The sequence below is a fragment of the Aotus nancymaae genome, unplaced genomic scaffold (genome assembly GCF_030222135.1).
Source record: "Aotus nancymaae isolate 86718 unplaced genomic scaffold, 86718_ANA_hifiasm-v0.15.2.pri h1tg000141l, whole genome shotgun sequence".
Taxonomy (NCBI): Eukaryota; Metazoa; Chordata; class Mammalia; order Primates; family Aotidae; genus Aotus; species Aotus nancymaae.
This window is the reverse complement of record NW_026988556.1, coordinates 909,889-926,512: the sequence shown is the minus strand read 5'-3', so window position 1 is coordinate 926,512 and position 16,624 is coordinate 909,889. Positions and strand designations below refer to the sequence as shown.

The following is a 16,624-nucleotide window of genomic DNA, read 5'->3' as shown; positions in this document are numbered from 1 at the left end:
ACTACTCCTGGGCCCCTGATCTGCCCTGGGGGCCCACAGTGCACTCACTGCCTGGGGGACCCTGGAGCACCTCCCCGGCAGGCTTGCTGCTTCTCACACAGCGCCCCCTCCTGTTAGTAACTAGGAGGATGTGCATGACCTCGGTGAGTGATATCTGGGCAGGAGCAAGGGCAGGAGCCAGTTTGCAGCAGATCCAAGTCAGAACAGGAGGTGAGGAAATGGTGATGGACACAGGCTAGTCTGTTCTTTCATGAAGTTTCAGCAGAAAGGAAAAACAAATGTAGCTCGTGGTCCTGTCAGTAGGACTTTAATTTTTTTCAAGGTAGGAATGTGTTATCTAGAGGTGCTCAACCTTTAGAATCCTTTAGAATCAGTTGGAGAACTTGTTAAAATATAGGTCTGTGGGCCCCATCCCAAATGTTCTGACTCTGTGTGTTTGAGCTGAGGTTGGGGCCTGAGGATCTGCAACTTCCTGGAATGATGCAACTTCCTCAAATGATGTAAGTTCCCAGAATGATGCCAGTGCTGGCATTCCGTTTCCATAGTCACTGTCTTGTTGACATCTATGATCCCAACTGACTCTTCAGAGCTCTTGTTCACTGTCTATTTCAAAACTTGTTAGTGGCTCTACTCTGCTGCGAATTGCTTCAGTGGATTGTGAATACCTTGGAGCAGACTGGTTGTTTCGTAAGATTAATGTAAGCTCCCCATCTGGGAAACCTTGCTTAGCCCATTTCTGCTTACCTCTGACATAGATGCAAATAAATCCCGTCTCCTATAGATCTCTAAGGATGGTGGGTTTACAGGATGTTTTTGTGATTTCAAAATTAAAGGCCAGAAGAGTCATACACTAGATAAATGTCAAAGCTTATAGTAAATGTCAAAATCAAATATACATAATGTTAATAAAGAGTTTTGGGTTAAGAGGGAGAAAACATTTCCTCAAACTGATCCCAGGTTCTGAATTTTCCAGTGGGAAGGATCCTTGGGGAGGACAGTCAAGCGCAGGGACCAAGATTAGGAGTGAGCCCCTACTGCGTCAGGCACTGGGGATGCCCAGCAAGACCCTCTCTGCTTTCACAGACCATCCAGCTTTGCCTGTACAGCATTTTCAGTTGGGTATTTGAGCTGCGGGAAGGATAGATATTGGCAGCTGTGGAAAACATCAAACGGTGCTTCCACGGGCATCAGGCATTATCCTTCCTGTTAGATGCTGTGGCAAATGGCCTAGCTGAAGACAGATGACTGTTCCCCGACTTCAGTGGGGAGGTTCTAAAAAGTTTTAAGTGGCAAAATGACGTGGGTAAATTTGCCTGTTAGTAAGGTCATGACTGTGTTGTGGCCAGGTGTCTCCCCTGGGTCACTCTTGGCTCTGTTGTGGTTTTTCTTTTGAACCAACCATCTCTTGTGTCTTGTCTGGTTTATGTCATGCTTTGTTTTCCTTTCTCTTTCTTCCTCCTGTCCTGCATCGCTATCTCCTGAGCCGTGCACTCTCTTCCTCCTTGATGTCCTCCTCTCTCTGATCCAAAGGTCAGCCAGTAAAAAGCAGTCTCACCTGTCCAGGTAAGAGGGGTGCCACTGTCAGAGGGGACAAAGACCCCCTCCTTTATAAGATACTTGTACCCTCTCATGGTTCCAAACTTAAAAAGTACCATAGAATATCACGAAAGCCTGCAGTTCCATTCCTGTGCCCTAGCCACCCACTTTCTCTCCTTAGAGACTGTCATGTTATATGTTTCCTTTGAATTTTTCCAGAGATATTTTAGACATTTTTGCATATGTAAACAAATATTTAAACATATATGAACACATAATTGTATTCTCCCTTTTACTCACTTTTTTTAACTGTCAAAAAAAATTGTACATTTTGTTTATTTCACTCAGTAACATATCATGGAGATCATTCTCTATCGTGTATAAAGAGCCTCTTCATTCTTTTCTGTGACTGAGTTCTGTGTCATTGTATTACTGTACTTTATTTAACCAGTCACTCATTGTGAACATTTAGATTATTTCCAGTGTTTTGCATCACTGGCAGTGCTTCCACGAGTAGCCTTCTGCTTAGTCATTTGCTCTAGGTAGGATAGGAATCGCCCCTTTCTGAGGGGCAGCAACTGTTGATTCAGGAACTTGCAACTTGGACACTTTTCCAAAAAGGAGTGCCACAGCAATGACTGAAATTTCTTCTATTCCGGGGAGGGTCCTAGTTAAAGGAGGTCAAGCAGAGAAACCTTTGGTGATCTGTACCATTTGGAGGTTTGGGGTCTTTCATAGTTTCTAAGCAAGGTGCGTCACGGTGGCTGAGGGAACGCAGCTGAATATGGGGTTGGAATACTACCACCAAACAGACCACATTCCTGTTCCCCCATGGTACCCAAAGGATAAATGGAATTTTCAGAGGCTTGGGCCATTGCTCTACCCTCTTTTCTAGAAAGTGTGCAAGTTGCCAGTTACCCAGCGGGCTTGTGCTCATGTCCACTTACCCTCCTGGAGATCACTGTTATGGAGAGGTGGAACTTTGAGGGACAAAGAGGTGAAGCTAAATGGGGAGCTTGTCCCTGCTGCGCTCGTGCAGGCCTCTGTACGTGTTTGACCCACCTCGTCCTTCCCTCCAGTCTCCCCCTCCTGTGCAAATATCGCCTAACACTAACTGGCTGGTTTTTTCCTGTCTTTTCCTTGCATTCATTTTCTCTGCTGCTCCGTTCTGTTCCATCAGCCCCATTGCAGCCTGGTAAGACCCAACAAGCTTGTGTACGTGTGCACATCCCCTTCTTGCTATTCTCTCTTTGTCGCCTGACTCCAGGAAGGGTTATTTCCCTTCACAGCTTGCTGGGTATTAAAGAGATCATGCTTCCCCTGCCAGTCCAGGATGCCAGATAGGTGGTGTTGCCAGTGATGTACACATGGCTAATGTCCTGCCAGATTGGGTTACAGGGTGGGTGGGTGGGTCTCTCATTATCCAAGACCCAGGGCCCCTTTCAACAGAGCCTTCATCTACTACAAGGATGGTCCCTCCCTGCCCAGCTCACTGACGTGCTTTTCTTACTCCTCCAGATTAAGAAGCCCGTCTCCTCTGGGAGATTCTGCACCTGAGTGCAGGTCCCCTTCCCACCATCGCCAGCCCTCGGATGCCTCTGAAACAACAGGTAACCTCCTTGGGCATTAACACACAGACACAGCCAGGCATGGTGGCACACATGCCTATCTTCCCAGCTACTTGGGAGGCTGATGGGAGGATCACTTGAGCCCAAGAGCTCTGGGCTGTAGTGTGCTATGCCAGTCAGGTGTCTGTACTAAATTCACCATCAGTATGATGACCTTCCAGGAGTAGGGGACTATGAAGTTACCTAAGGAGACATGAATTGGCCCAGGTCAGAAATGGAGCAGGTCAAAACACCTACGCCAATCAGTAGTGGGATCACGCCTATGAATAGCCACTGTACTCCAGACTGGGCAACATAGTGATACTCCATCTGTTTAAAAAAAATCACATGGCCGGTCATGGTGGCTCACACCTATGATTCCAGCACTTTGGGAGGCCAAGGCAGGCAGATCACTTGAGATCAGGAGACCAGCCTGGCCAACATGGTGAAACCCTGTCTCTACTAAAAACACAAAACTTAGACAGGCATGGTAGCACCTGCCTGTAGTCCCAGCTACTCAGGAGGCTGAGGCAGGAGAACTGCTTGAACCCAGGAGCAGAGGTTGCAGTGAGCCGAGATCACGCCACTGCACTCCAGCCTGGTGACAGAGCAAGACTCTGTCTCAAAAAAAAAAAAAAAAAGCACATGAATGCAGAGGTATGCACTCATACAAACAGACCTGTGTACTCCAAATGTAAAGCAACTTAGATTTTATGTTAAGCACATGATGTGTACTAGGTAACTAGCTATTGTATTAATGGGTTTTATAGAAATTCCCTCCATACACCAACTGTAGAAGCTAGGTTTTATTATCTTTATTTTGCAAATGAGGAAGCTGAGGCACAGAGGTTAAGAAGTATGTGCAAGTTTACAAGCTTATTGGGGACAGAATCAGGACCTGAAACCAGTTCTGTTTTAACCCTAGAACCCACACTTTAATCGGTACACGATACAATCACACATACCATACATACGCACAGTGTCTACTATGCACCCCGGGACCTACTCACAGGAATGGAGACATTTGATAGTCAGAGCCTCTGTTTCTTTTTGTTTTCTTAACTCTGTATTTAAAAAAAAAAAAGGGGGGATACAAGTCAAGGAGTAGAGGAAAGGCTTCCTAAAGAAAAAAGCCTGCTTTGAAGTGCGAAATACAGAGCCCACTTAGTAGAGGGAGGGATCAGAAGAGAACAAAAACAAGTAGAGGCCAGTGCAGTGGCTCGCACCTGTAATCCCAGCACTTTGGGAGGCCAAGGTGGGAGGATCACTTGGGCTCAGGCGTTTGAGACCAGCCTGGGCAACACGGCAAAACCCTGTCTCTACCAAAAATACAAAAAATTAGCCAGGCATGGTGGCACGCACCTGTGATCTCAACACAGTTAGGACTGATCTCTACGAAAAAAAAAAAATTTTTTTTTTAATTAGCCAGGTGAGGTGGCATGCACCTGTAGTCCCATAGCTACTTGGGAGGTTGAGTTGGGAGGATTACTTGAGCCCAGAAGATGGAGTCTGCAATGAACTGAGATCACGCCTTTGCACTCCAGCTTGGGCTACAAGGCAAGACTCTATTAAAAAAAAAGGAAGGCAGAAGCTGTAAACAGCTTTTATGTTTTTTTTTCTTTTTAAGAAATGAAACAGTAATTCTCATCTTTAATGATGTGAACCCCCAGAATATCTTTTTGAGCCTACATGACATGTATCCTTTTTTTTTGTCGTGTATCCTTCCCTGGATTTGCCAGGAGACCATTCCTAAGTCACCTTGCATGAGTTATCCAGCTCTCTAAGAAAGTCAAGCATTGCTCTACCACCTGCTGCATTCATTAGATGTCACTTGACGTGTAACTTCTAGGCTCACTTGGGCTTCAATCCTGGGAGGCTCCTTACTGGTAACATTAGTCTGCAGGAGGATGGCTAGACTTGGTCCTGCCACTTCTTTGACCAGTCTCACCCAGACACACCAAAAGGCAAAACATGTACGTGAGAGACAAGCACTTTAGCACCTCAGAGAAGGGTAGTTTCTTATTTGGAATACAAAGTATACAAGTCTTGCCAACCCCCGAAGGAGGCATGTCTACAGATATTTTCTATAGGTAGACATGTCTACCTAGTTTCTACAGGTAGTTTCTTATTTGGAATACAAACTATACAGGTTTTGCACCTGCCCCTTTCCAAAGGCCCTGGACCCCGGCACCTACCCCTGTCCAGAGACCCAGGCCCCCCAGCACCTACCCCTGTCCAGAGACCCAGGCCCCCGGCACCTACCCCTGTCCAGAGACCCAGGCCCCCCAGCACCTACCCCTGTCCAGACACCCAGGCCCCCGGTACCTACCCCTGTCCAGAGGCCCTGGACCCCGGCACCTATCCCTGTCCAGAAGGTCTGGATCCCGTCACATACACAGGCCCAGGCCCCCCGCACCTACCCCTATCCAGAGACCCAGGCCCCCTGGGACCTACCCCTGTCCAGAGACCCAGGCCCCCTAGCACCTACCCCTGTCCAGAGACACAGGCCCCCTGGCACCTACCCCTGTCCAGAGACCCTGGACCCCGGCACCTATGCCCGTTCAGAGGCCCAGGACACCAGCCCCCGGCACCTGCCCCTGTCCAGACGCGCCGGACCCCGGGACCTACCCAGGCCCAGGCACCCCGGCACCTACACCCGTCCAGAGACCCAGGACCCCTGCCACCTATCCCTGTCCAGAGACCCAGGCCCCTGGCACCTACCCCATCCAGAGGACCTGGATCCCGGCACCTACTCCTGTCCAGAGACCCAGGACCCCTGGCACGTATGCCCGTTCAGAGACCCAGGCCCCTGGCACCTGCCCCTGTCCAGAGACCCAGGGCCCCGGGCACCTACCCCTGTCCAGAGACCCAGGCCCCCGGCACCTACCCCTGTCCAGAAACCCAGGCCCCCGGCACCTACCCCTGTCCAGAAACCCAGGCCCACCGGCACCTACCCCTGTCCACAGACCCAGGCCCACCGGCACCTACCGTGTCCAGAGACCCAGGACCCCCGGCACCTACCCCTATCCAGAGACCCAGGCCCCCGGCACCTACCAGTGTCCAGAGACTCAGGACCCCTGGCACCTACCCCTGTCGAGGACCCCACACCCAGCCCTGTTCAGAGACACAGGTCCCCCAACACCTACCCGTGTCCAGAGGCCCAGAACCCCAAGACCTACCCCTGTCCAGGACCCCACACCTACCCTGTCCAGAGACCCAGCCCCGCCCCCTGACACCTACTCCTATCCAGACGCCCAGGCATCCAGCACCTACCCCTGTCCAGAGGCCCTGGACCTCGGCACCTATCCCTGTCCAGAGACCCAGGCCCCTGGCATCTAACCCTGTTCAGAGACCCAGGGCCCCGGCACCTGAACCTTCCAGAGACCCAGGCCCCCCGGCACCTACCCCTCTCCAGAGACCCAGGCTCCCCGGCACCTAACCCTGTCCAGAGGCCCTGGACCCTGGCACCTACCCAGGCCCAGGCCCCCCGGCACCTACCCCCATCCAGAGACCCAGGACCCATGGCACCTACCCCTGTCCAGAGACCCAGACTCCCCAGCACCTACCCCCGTTCAGAGACCCAGGCCCCCGGCACCTGCCCCTGTCCAGAGACCCAGGCTCCCCGGTACCTACCCCTGTCCAGAGACCCAGGCTCCCCGGTACCTACCCCTGTCCAGAGACCCAGGCCCCCCGTCACCTAGCCCTATCCATGGGCCCTGGACCCCGGCACCGGCCCCTGTCCAGAGACCCAGGCCCCCCGGCACCTACCCCTGTGCAGAGACCCAGGCCCCCAGCTCCTGCCCCTTCCAAAGGCCCTGGAAACCGGCACCTAACCCTGTCCAGAGACCCAGGCCCCCCGTCACCTACCCCATTTCAGAGACCCAGGCCTCCGGCAACTGCCTCTTGAAGAGACCCAGGCCCCCCAGCACCTACCCCTGTCCCGAGACCCATGCCCCCTGGCACTAGCCCCTGTCCAGAGGCCCTGGAACCCGGCACCTAACCAGGCCCGAGCCCGCCAGCACCTATAGGTAGACATGTCTACTGACCAGAGACCCAGGCCCCCCGGCACCTACCCCTGTCCGGAGACCCAGGACCCCGAGACATACCCCTATCCAGAGACCCAGGACCCTGGCACCTACCCCTGTCCGGAGACCCAGGACCCTGGCACATACCCCTGTCCGGAGACCCAGGACCCTGACACCTATCCCGGTCTGCAGGCCCTGGACCCCGGCACCTACCCCTGTCCAGAGACCCAGGACCCCCAGCACCTACCCCTGTCCAGAGACCCAGGACCCCTGGCACCTACCCCTGTCCAGGACCCCGCAACTACCCCTGTCCAGAGGCCCTGATCCCCCAACACCTACTCCTGTCCAGTGGTCTAGGACCCCAATACCTATCCCTGTCCAGGACCCCGCACTTACACCTGTCCAGAGACCCAGGCACCCTGACACCTACACCCGTCCAGAGACCCAGGACCGCTGGCACCTACCCCTGTCCAGACACCCAGGCCCCCGGCACCTGCCCCTGTCCAGAGGCCCTGGAACCCGGCACCTATCCCTATCCAGAGACCCAGGCCCCTCCAGCACCTACCCCTGTCCAGAAACACAGACACCCGGCACCTACCCCTGTCCAGAGACCCAGGCCCCCGGCACTTACCCCATTCAAAGGCCCCACCTAACCATGTCCAGAGACCCAGGCCCCTGGCACCTACCCCCGTCCAGAGATCAAGGCCCCACGGCACCCCCCCCGTTCAGAGACCCAGGCCCCCATTACCTGTCCCTTCCAGAGACCCAGGCCCCCAGCACCTGCCCCTGTCCAGAGACCCTGGCCCCCCGGAACCTGCCCCTGTCCACACGCCCTGGACCCCGGCACCTAGCCCCGTCCAGAGACACAGGACTCCTGACACCTACTACTCTCCAGAGACTGAGACCCCGGAACCTACCCTGTCCAGAGGCCCTGGACCCCGGTACCTACCCCTGTCCAGAGACCCAGGCCCCCCAGCACCTACCCCTGTCCAGAGACCCAGGACCCCTGGCACCTACGCCTGTCCAGAGACCCAGGCCCCCGGCAGTTACCCCATCCAAAGGCCCAGGACCCCTGACACCTAACCATGTCCAGAGACCCAGGCCCCCGGCACCTATCCCCGTTTAGAGACCAAGGCCCCCCGGCACCTGTCCCTCCCAGAGACCCAGGCCCCCGGCACCTACCCCTGTCCAGAGACGCCGGCCCCCCGGCACCTGCCCCTGTCCATACGCCCTGGACCCTGGCACCTACCCCCGTCCAGAGACCCAGGACCCCTGGCACCTACGACTCTCCAGAGACTGAGGCCTCGGCACCTACCCTGTCCAGAAGCCGTGGACCCCGGTACCTACCCCCGTCCAGAGACCCAGGCCCCCCAGCACCTACCCCTGTTCAGAGGCCCAGGTCCCCCAACACCTGCCCCTGTCCAGAGGTCCTGGACACGGGCACCTACCCCTGTCCAGAGACTCAGGACCCCTGGCTCCTACCCCTGTCCAGGACCCTGCAACTACCCCTGTCCAGAGACCCAGGCACCCTGACACCTACCCCCGTCCAGAGACCCAGGACCCCTGGCACCTACCCCTGTCCAGACACCCAGGCCCCCGGCACCTACCCCTGTCCAGAGGCCCTGGACCCCGGCACCTATCCCTATCCAGAAACCTAGGCCTCTCCGGCATCTACCCCTGTCCAGAGACCCAGACACCCGGCACCTACCCCTGTCCAGAGACCCAGGACCCCTGGCACCTAACCCTATCCAGAGACTCAGGCCCCCGAAACCTACCCTTGTCCAGAGACCCAGGCCCCCCAGCATCTACCCCTGTCCAGAGACCCAGGACCCTGGCACCTACCCCTGTCCAGAAACTCAGGACCCCTGGCACCTACCCCTGTCCAGGATCCCGCAACTACCCCTGTCCAGAGACCCAGGCACCCTGACACCTACCCCCGTCCAGAGACCCAGGACCCCTGGCACCTACCCCTGTCCATACACCCAGGCCCCCGGCACCTACCCCTATCCAGAGGCCCTGGACCACGGCACCTATCCCTGTCCATCGACCCAGGCCCCGGCAGTTACCCCATCCAGAGGCCCAGGAACACTGACACCTAACCATGTCCAGAGACCCAGGCCCCCGGCACCTACCCCCGTTTAGAGACCAAGGCCCCCCGGCACCTTTCCCTCCCAGAGACCCAGGCCCCCGGCACCTGCCCCTGTCCAGAGACCCCGGCCCCCCGGTACCTGCCCCTGTCCATACGCCCTGGACCCTGGCACCTACCCCCGTCCAGAGACCCAGGACCTCTGGCACCTACTTCTCTCCAGAGACTGAGGCCCTGGCACCTACCCTGTCCAGAGGCCCTGGACCCCGGTACCTACCCCCGTCCAGAGACCCAGGATCCCTGGCACCTACGACTCTCCAGAGACTGAGGCCCTGGCACCTACCCTGTCCAGAGGCCCTGGACCCCGGTACCTACCCCCGTCCAGAGACCAAGGCCCCCCAGCACCTACCCCCGTTCAGAGGCCCAGGTCCCGCAACACCTGCCCCTGTCCAGAGGCCCTGGACCCTGGCACCTACCCAGGCCCCCCAGCACCTACCTCTGTCTGGAGACCAAGGCCCCCTGGCAGCTAACCCTGTCCAGACACCCAGGCCCCCTGGCACCTGACCCTGTCCAGAGGCCCTGGATCCTGGCACCTACCTAGGCCCAGGCCCTCTGGCACCTACCCCTGTCCAGAGACCCAGGCCCCCCCGGCACCTACCCCTGTCCAGAGACCCAGGACCCTGGCACCTACCCCTGTCCAGAGACTCAGGACCCCTGGTTCCTACCCCTGTCCAGGACCCCGCAACTACCCCTGTCCAGAGACCCAGGCACCCTGACACCTACCCCCGTCCAGAGACCCAGGACCTCTGGTACCTACCCCTGTCCAGACACCCAGGCCCCCGGCACCTACCCCTGTCCAGAGGCCCTGGACCACGGCACCTATCCCTATCCAGAGACCCAGGCCCCTCCGGCACCTACCCCTGTCCAGAGACCCACACACCCGGCACCTACCCCCGTTTGGAGACCAAGGCCCCCCGGCACCTGTCCCTTCCAGAGACCCAGGCCCCCGGCACCTGCCCCTGTCCAGAGACCCCGGCCCCCTGGCACCTGCCCCTGTCCATACGCCCTGGACCCTGGCAGCTACCCCCATCCAGAGACCCAGGACCCCTGGCACCTACTACTCTCCAGAGACTGAGGCCCTGGCACCTACCCTGTCCAGAGGCCCTGGACCCCGGTACCTACCCCCGTCCAGAGACCCAGGACCCCTGGCACCTACGACTCTCCAGAGACTGAGGCCTCGGCACCTACCCTGTCCAGAGGCCCTGGACCCCGGTACCTACCCCTGTCCAGAGACCCAGGCCACCCAGCACCTACCCCCGTTCAGAGGCCCGGGTCCCCCAACACCTGCCCCTGTCCAGAGGTCCTGGACCCTGGCACCTACCCAGGCCCCCCAGCACCTACCTCTGTCTGGAGACCAAGGCCCCCTGGCACCTAACCCTGTCCAGACACCCAGGCCCCCTGGCACCTGACCCTGTCCAGAGGCCCTGGATCCTGGCACCTACCTAGGCCCAGGCCCTCTGGCACCTACCCCTCTCCAGAGACCCAGGTCCCCCCGGCACCTACCCCGGTCCAGAGACCCAGGACCCTGGCACCTACCCCTGTCCAGAGACTCAGGACCCCTGGCTCCTACCCCTGTCCAGGACCCCACAACTACCCCTGTCCAGAGACCCAGGCACCCTGACACCTACCCCCGTCCAGAGACCCAGGACCCCTGGCACCTACCCCTGTCCAGACACCCAGGCCCCCGGCATCTACCCCTGTCCAGAGGCCCTGGACCCCGGCACCTATCCCTATCCGGAGACCCAGGCCCCTCCGGCACCTACCCCTGTCCAGAGACCCAGACACCCGGCACCTACCCCTGTCCAGAGACCCAGGCCCCCGGCAGTTACCCCATCCAAAGGCCCAGGACCCCTGGCACCTAACCATGTCCAGAGACCCAGGCCCCCGGCACCTACCCCCGTTTAGAGACCAAGGCCCCCCGGCACCTGTCCCTTCCAGAGACCCAGGCCCCCGGCACCTGCCCCTGTCCAGAGACCCCAGCCCCCTGGCACCTGCCCCTGTCCATACACCCTGGACCCTGGCAGCTACCCCCATCCAGAGACCCAGGACCCCTGGCACCTACTACTCTCCAGAGACTGAGGCCCTGGCACCTACCCTGTCCAGAGGCCCTGGACCCCGGTACCTACCGCCATCCAGAGACCCAGGACCCCTGGCACCTACGACTGTCCAGAGACTGAGGCCTCGGCACCTACCCTGTCCAGAGGCCCTGGACCCCGGTACCTACCCTTGTACAGAGACCCAGGCCCCCCAGCATCTACCCCTGTCCGGAGACCCAGGACCCTGGCACCTACCCCTGTCCAGAAACTCAGGACCCCTGGCACCTACCCCTGTCCAGGACCCCGCAACTACCCCTGTCCAGAGACCCAGGCACCCTGACACCTACCCCCGTCCAGAGACCCAGGACCCCTGGCACCTAGCCCTGTCCAGACACCCAGGCCCCCGGCACCTACCCCTGTCCAGAGGCCCTGGACCCCGGCACCTATCCCTATCCAGAGACCCAGGCCCCTCCGGCACCTACCCCTGTCCAGAGACCCAGATACCCGGCACCTACCCCTGTGCAGAGACCCAGGCCCCCGGCAGTTACCCCATCCAAAGGCCTAGGACCCCTGGCACCTTACCATGTCCAGAGACCCAGGCCCCCAGCACCTACCCCCGTTTAGAGACCAAGGCCCCCCGGCACCTGTCCCTTCCAGAGACCCAGGCCCCCGGCACCTGCCCCTGTCCAGAGACCCCAGCCCCCTGGCACCTGCCCCTGTCCATACGCCCTGGACCCTGGCAGCTACCCCCATCCAGAGACCCAGGACCCCTGGCACCTACTACTCTCCAGAGACTGAGGCCCTGGCACCTACCCTGTCCAGAGGCCCTGGACCCCGGTACCTACCCCTGTCCAGAGACCCAGGCCCCCCGGCACCTACCCCTGTCCAGAGACCCAGGCCCCCTGGCACCTGCCCCTGTCCACAGGCTCTGGACCCTAGCACCTACCCAGGTACAGGCCCCCCGGCACGTACCTTTATCCAGAGACCCAGGCTCCCCGACACCTAGCCCTATCCAGAGGCCCTGTACCCCGGCATCTACCCCTGTCCACAAACCCTGCCCCCCCCCGCACCTACCCCTGTCCAGAGACCCAGGCACCTGGCACCTACCCCTGTCCAGAGACCCAGGCCCCCGGCACCTACCAATGTCCAGAGACTCAGGACCCCTGGCGCCTCCCCCGTCCAGAGACCCGGGATCCCGGCAGCTATACCTGTCCAGGGACCCAGGCCCCCGGTACCTACCCCTGTCCAGAGACCCAGGCCCCCCGACACCTGCCCCTGTCCAGAGACCCAGGCCCCAGAACCCAGGCCCCCTGGCACCTGCCCCTGTCCTGACACCCTGGACCCCGGCACATACCCAGGCCAGGGCACCCCTTCTTTGCCCCTTCTTTGACCAGTCTCACCCAGACACACCAAAAGGCACAGACATGTACGTGAGAGACAAGCATTTTAGCACCTCAGAGAAGTGTAGTTTCTTTTTTTTTTTTGAGACGGAGTTTTGCTCTTGTTACCCAGGCTGGAGTGCAATGGCGCGATCTCGGCTGAACACAACCTCCGCCTCCTGGGTTCAGGCAATTCTCCTGTCTCAGCCTCCTGAGTAGCTGGGATTACAGGCACGTGCCACCATGCCCAGCTAATTTTTTGTATTTTTAGTAGAGACGGGGTTTCACTATGTTCACCAGGACATTCTCGATCTCTTGACCTCGTGATCCACCCGCCTAAGCCTCCCAAAGTGCTGGGATTACAGGCATGAGCTATCGCGCCCGGCAAGTGTAGTTTCTTATTTGGAATACAAAGTATACAAGTTTTGCCAACCACCGTAAGAGGCATGTTTACAGGTAGTTTCTATAGGTAGACATGTCTACCTAGTTTCTACAGGTAGTTTCTTATTTGGAATACAAAGTATACAGGTTTTGCCAACCACCGAGGGAGGCATGCGGTAGTATTCACACAGGAATAGTCTAGGGACTTTGGTTAGTGTGAAAAGGCTTCTTGAAGAAGACACGTAGTGGGGCTTCCCTGAGTTGGTCTTGGCATGTGTACACTAACCTTCCAAAGACACTGTATACTCAACCTTTCTCTCCACCTTCTAGGTCTTGTTCAACGCTGTGTCATTATCCGAAAGGACCAGCATGGCTTTGGCTTTGCAGTCAGTGGGTATCGAAGTTTTCTGGTACAATCTGTGCGGCCTGGTAAGTGCTGCATCCGTCCTGCCCGCAGTGGACAGTTCTTACAAAGCCACCATGTATGTGACAGTGCCACTGTACTTGGAGAACTTGTGCGTTCCTGTGGGGCAGGAATGAATTACTCTGGAACTGGCTCTCCATGGGTGCCTGGGGAAGCCTCTTCAATGCAAAGCCCCCGGCCAGAGTTCTAGAGATTGCACCTCAAGCTTGCTTCCCTGGTTGGGAAGGGAAAAACCAGCAAAGTAGCTGTCTGGTCATCATCAGGCAGATGTCTGATTGCCGTCAAAGGGGGATCCTCATACTAGGTCACAAGATTCTGTGGCAGAATCCAAGGTCCCCTTTCTTCATATTTACCTCCACACTACCTGGCTAAGTACACAGATGGTCATTTTCTACAGAGGTTTATAACCTGAGACAGGTGCAATAGTCCAAATGATTACAGAGCACATTTGCTGATACAATTAACATTAAATAATAAATTACCAGCAGATAAATGATATGTGCTGGACATGGTATCGGGGGAAACGGTGTTTGGAAGTTTGAGTAGTTTGCGATTTGAGGTGTAGTCATTTTCCTTGTGATCGTTGGGGAAGCCCTCTTTTAAAAAAAAGGATTTCAGAAGTAGTTTGAAAGACGGAAATGAAAAGCAAATCGGCAGAATAGGAATTTGTTCGGAAGGGAGTAAAGAGTGAGTGGGCATCATAGCCAAATCCATCAAGTTACCAATTGTGTATAGAAGGGGTGCGAACAGTCAAAACTCTAGCATGTGCCAGCTAGTGGAAACATTGTTAGTGGTCCAGGCTGAGGAGGATAGTCAGAAAGACGGTGGGTGCGGAAGATTCCCTAAAAGGTAGAGAAGTGTCCCTAAAAGGAGTGAACTTCAGTGCAGTAAGTAGCGTTGGGCTGGTGCCAGGGAGCATCCTAGGCTTTGCTTAGATGAGAGCACAGGGAAAGGATTGGGAGCAGGTTTCCCCTTAGAGATGTTGCAGAGGAGGAGGGAAAATGTACTTGCATTGATTCTGGAGGAAGATTTGGGCTATGTTCACAGGAAAGGTGAAAAAAGAATTCCAAATTTGTGACCAGAATGAGATCTGTGGATCATATAAGGATATAAATAAGCATGGCTTCTTATGTTTGGGAGATTTGTTTTGCGTATCCTGAGGTAAAGCTCTAAAAAGATAGTTTTATTCTTTGCTTTTCTCATTTCTCAGGGTTCCTGGACTGGGGTGAGACAGAGTTAGTAGAACTGCCGATACCTTGTACTTCTCCTCTGCAGCCTATCTGGTGCAGAAAATACGGGATCCCCTCCAGGGAAGTGTAGGTTCAGCTCTCCTTTACCTTCTTCCTTCTCTTAGGCTGAGCAGAGTCAGACCCAGAGAGGAAAGAAGGAAAAGATGGCTTACAAGGAGAATGTGAGTTTGAGAGACTGTGTGTGTGTGTGTGTGTGTGTGTGTGTGTGTGTGTACATGCGTGCATGTGTGCATGTGTGTGTTGGGGAGGAGAGTAGAAGAGACTTCATTCATTTGGATTGGCCTTGAAGTCACAAGAATAACAAAGCAGTAGTTATCTTTCCAGATATATATTAGGTTTCTTTAATTCACTGTTTCTGAAAGTATAGTCTGCGTTCTGCCTGAATCAGAATCACCTACGCCCCAGATGATTGAAATCCTTTTTCTTGGGGCTGACCTTGGAAGCACTGAATTGCTTTCTGGCAAGAGGTCCATGAAACACACTTTTAAAAATTCCTGCAGTGATTCTCATGCTTGCTGAAGTCTGAGAACTTCTGCTCAAGTTCCTTTACTCTGAAGAGTTTAGTTGCTTTTTTTTAATCACTAAGTTATTAGAAGTCACCTCACATGTTTCATACATTCAGGCAAGACGGCTCTGTTCTCTTCAACATTAGTTTCTAAATGAATGTCTAAGCAGGAATTCCAAGCTATTTGCAAGTGTTCTTCCATAAATAGCACACTTTAGATGAGGGTAGTCTTGAGTCCCAGTATTGAAAAGCCAAATTGGAATGCAGTCATCACTGTATTTTTCTTTTCAGAGTAGAAACATTTAGATGGGCTTTGTGGGAGTTTTATTTTGATCAGAGGAATGCAACTTATAGACTTAATGATCACGCTGGGACAAATGTACAATATGTAGTTTTTATGCTTCTCATTAACTTGTTTTGGCTTTAATGCTTTTTGCGCTTCCTGGATGTAAATTAAATTAGGACTGTAAGTCATTTAAAACTATCTTGTGAGGCTGGGCATGGTGACACACGCCTGTAATCCCAGGTCTTTGGGAGGCCGAGACGGGATGATTGCTTGAGCTCAGAAATCCAAGACCAGCCTGGGCAATACGGTGAAAATATTTGTCTCTACAAAAAATACAAAAATTAGTCAGGTGGGGTGGCACATGCCTGTAGTCCCAGCTACTTCAGAGGCCAAGGTGGGAGGATCGCTTGAACCCAAGAGGTCAGGGGTGTGTGAGCCAAACTCACACCACTGCACTCCAGCCTTGGTAACAGAGTGAGGAGACAGTATCTCAAAAACAAACAAACAAACAAACCATATTGTGATCAAAACCACTGTAGCCTCCAGTCAGATGACAAGTTGAAAAGGTGAAGAGCATGAGCACCTCAGTCAGTCACCATCAGAAGCTCTTAATTTGGTTTATTTTAAAGGGAGAAACTGGGCTGAGTATGGAGGCTCACGCCTGCAATTCCAGCATTTTGGGAAGCCAAGGCAGGAGGATCACTTGAGCACAGGAGTTCAAGACCAGCGTGGGCAACATAGTGAGACCTCATCTCTACAAAAAAAAAATTTTTTTTTTTAATTAACCAGGCATGGTGGCACACACTTGTAGTCCCATAGCTATTTGGGAGGTTGAGTTGGGAGGATCGCTTGAGAAGACTAAGTCTGCAGTGAGCTGAGATCATGCTTCCGCACTCCAGCTTGGGCTACGGGGCAAGACTCTGTCTGTTAAAAAAAAAAAAAAGGAAGGGAAAAACTGTAAACGGCTTTAGAAAGGTTTTTTTAAAAGAAAAGTTATTATCATTTTTAATGATGTGAACCCCCAGAATATTTTACAAAACCTCTCAGGA

General features: G+C 55.2%; 1 protein-coding gene and 1 pseudogene across 1 annotated transcript in view; both read left to right on the top strand.

Annotated features, from left to right (window-relative positions):
* Positions 1-16,624, top strand: part of LOC135272880 (GTP-binding protein 4-like) — a 691,440-nt pseudogene that overhangs the window by 76,984 nt on the left and 597,832 nt on the right.
* LOC135272879 (rho guanine nucleotide exchange factor 11-like) overlaps positions 1,295-16,624 on the top strand; it is a 50,623-nt gene continuing 35,293 nt past the window's right edge. The window contains 4 exon segments of the mRNA XM_064371592.1: positions 1,295-1,299; positions 1,531-1,563; positions 3,055-3,146; positions 13,441-13,539. Coding sequence (XP_064227662.1) covers positions 1,295-1,299; positions 1,531-1,563; positions 3,055-3,146; positions 13,441-13,539 — 229 coding nt within the window.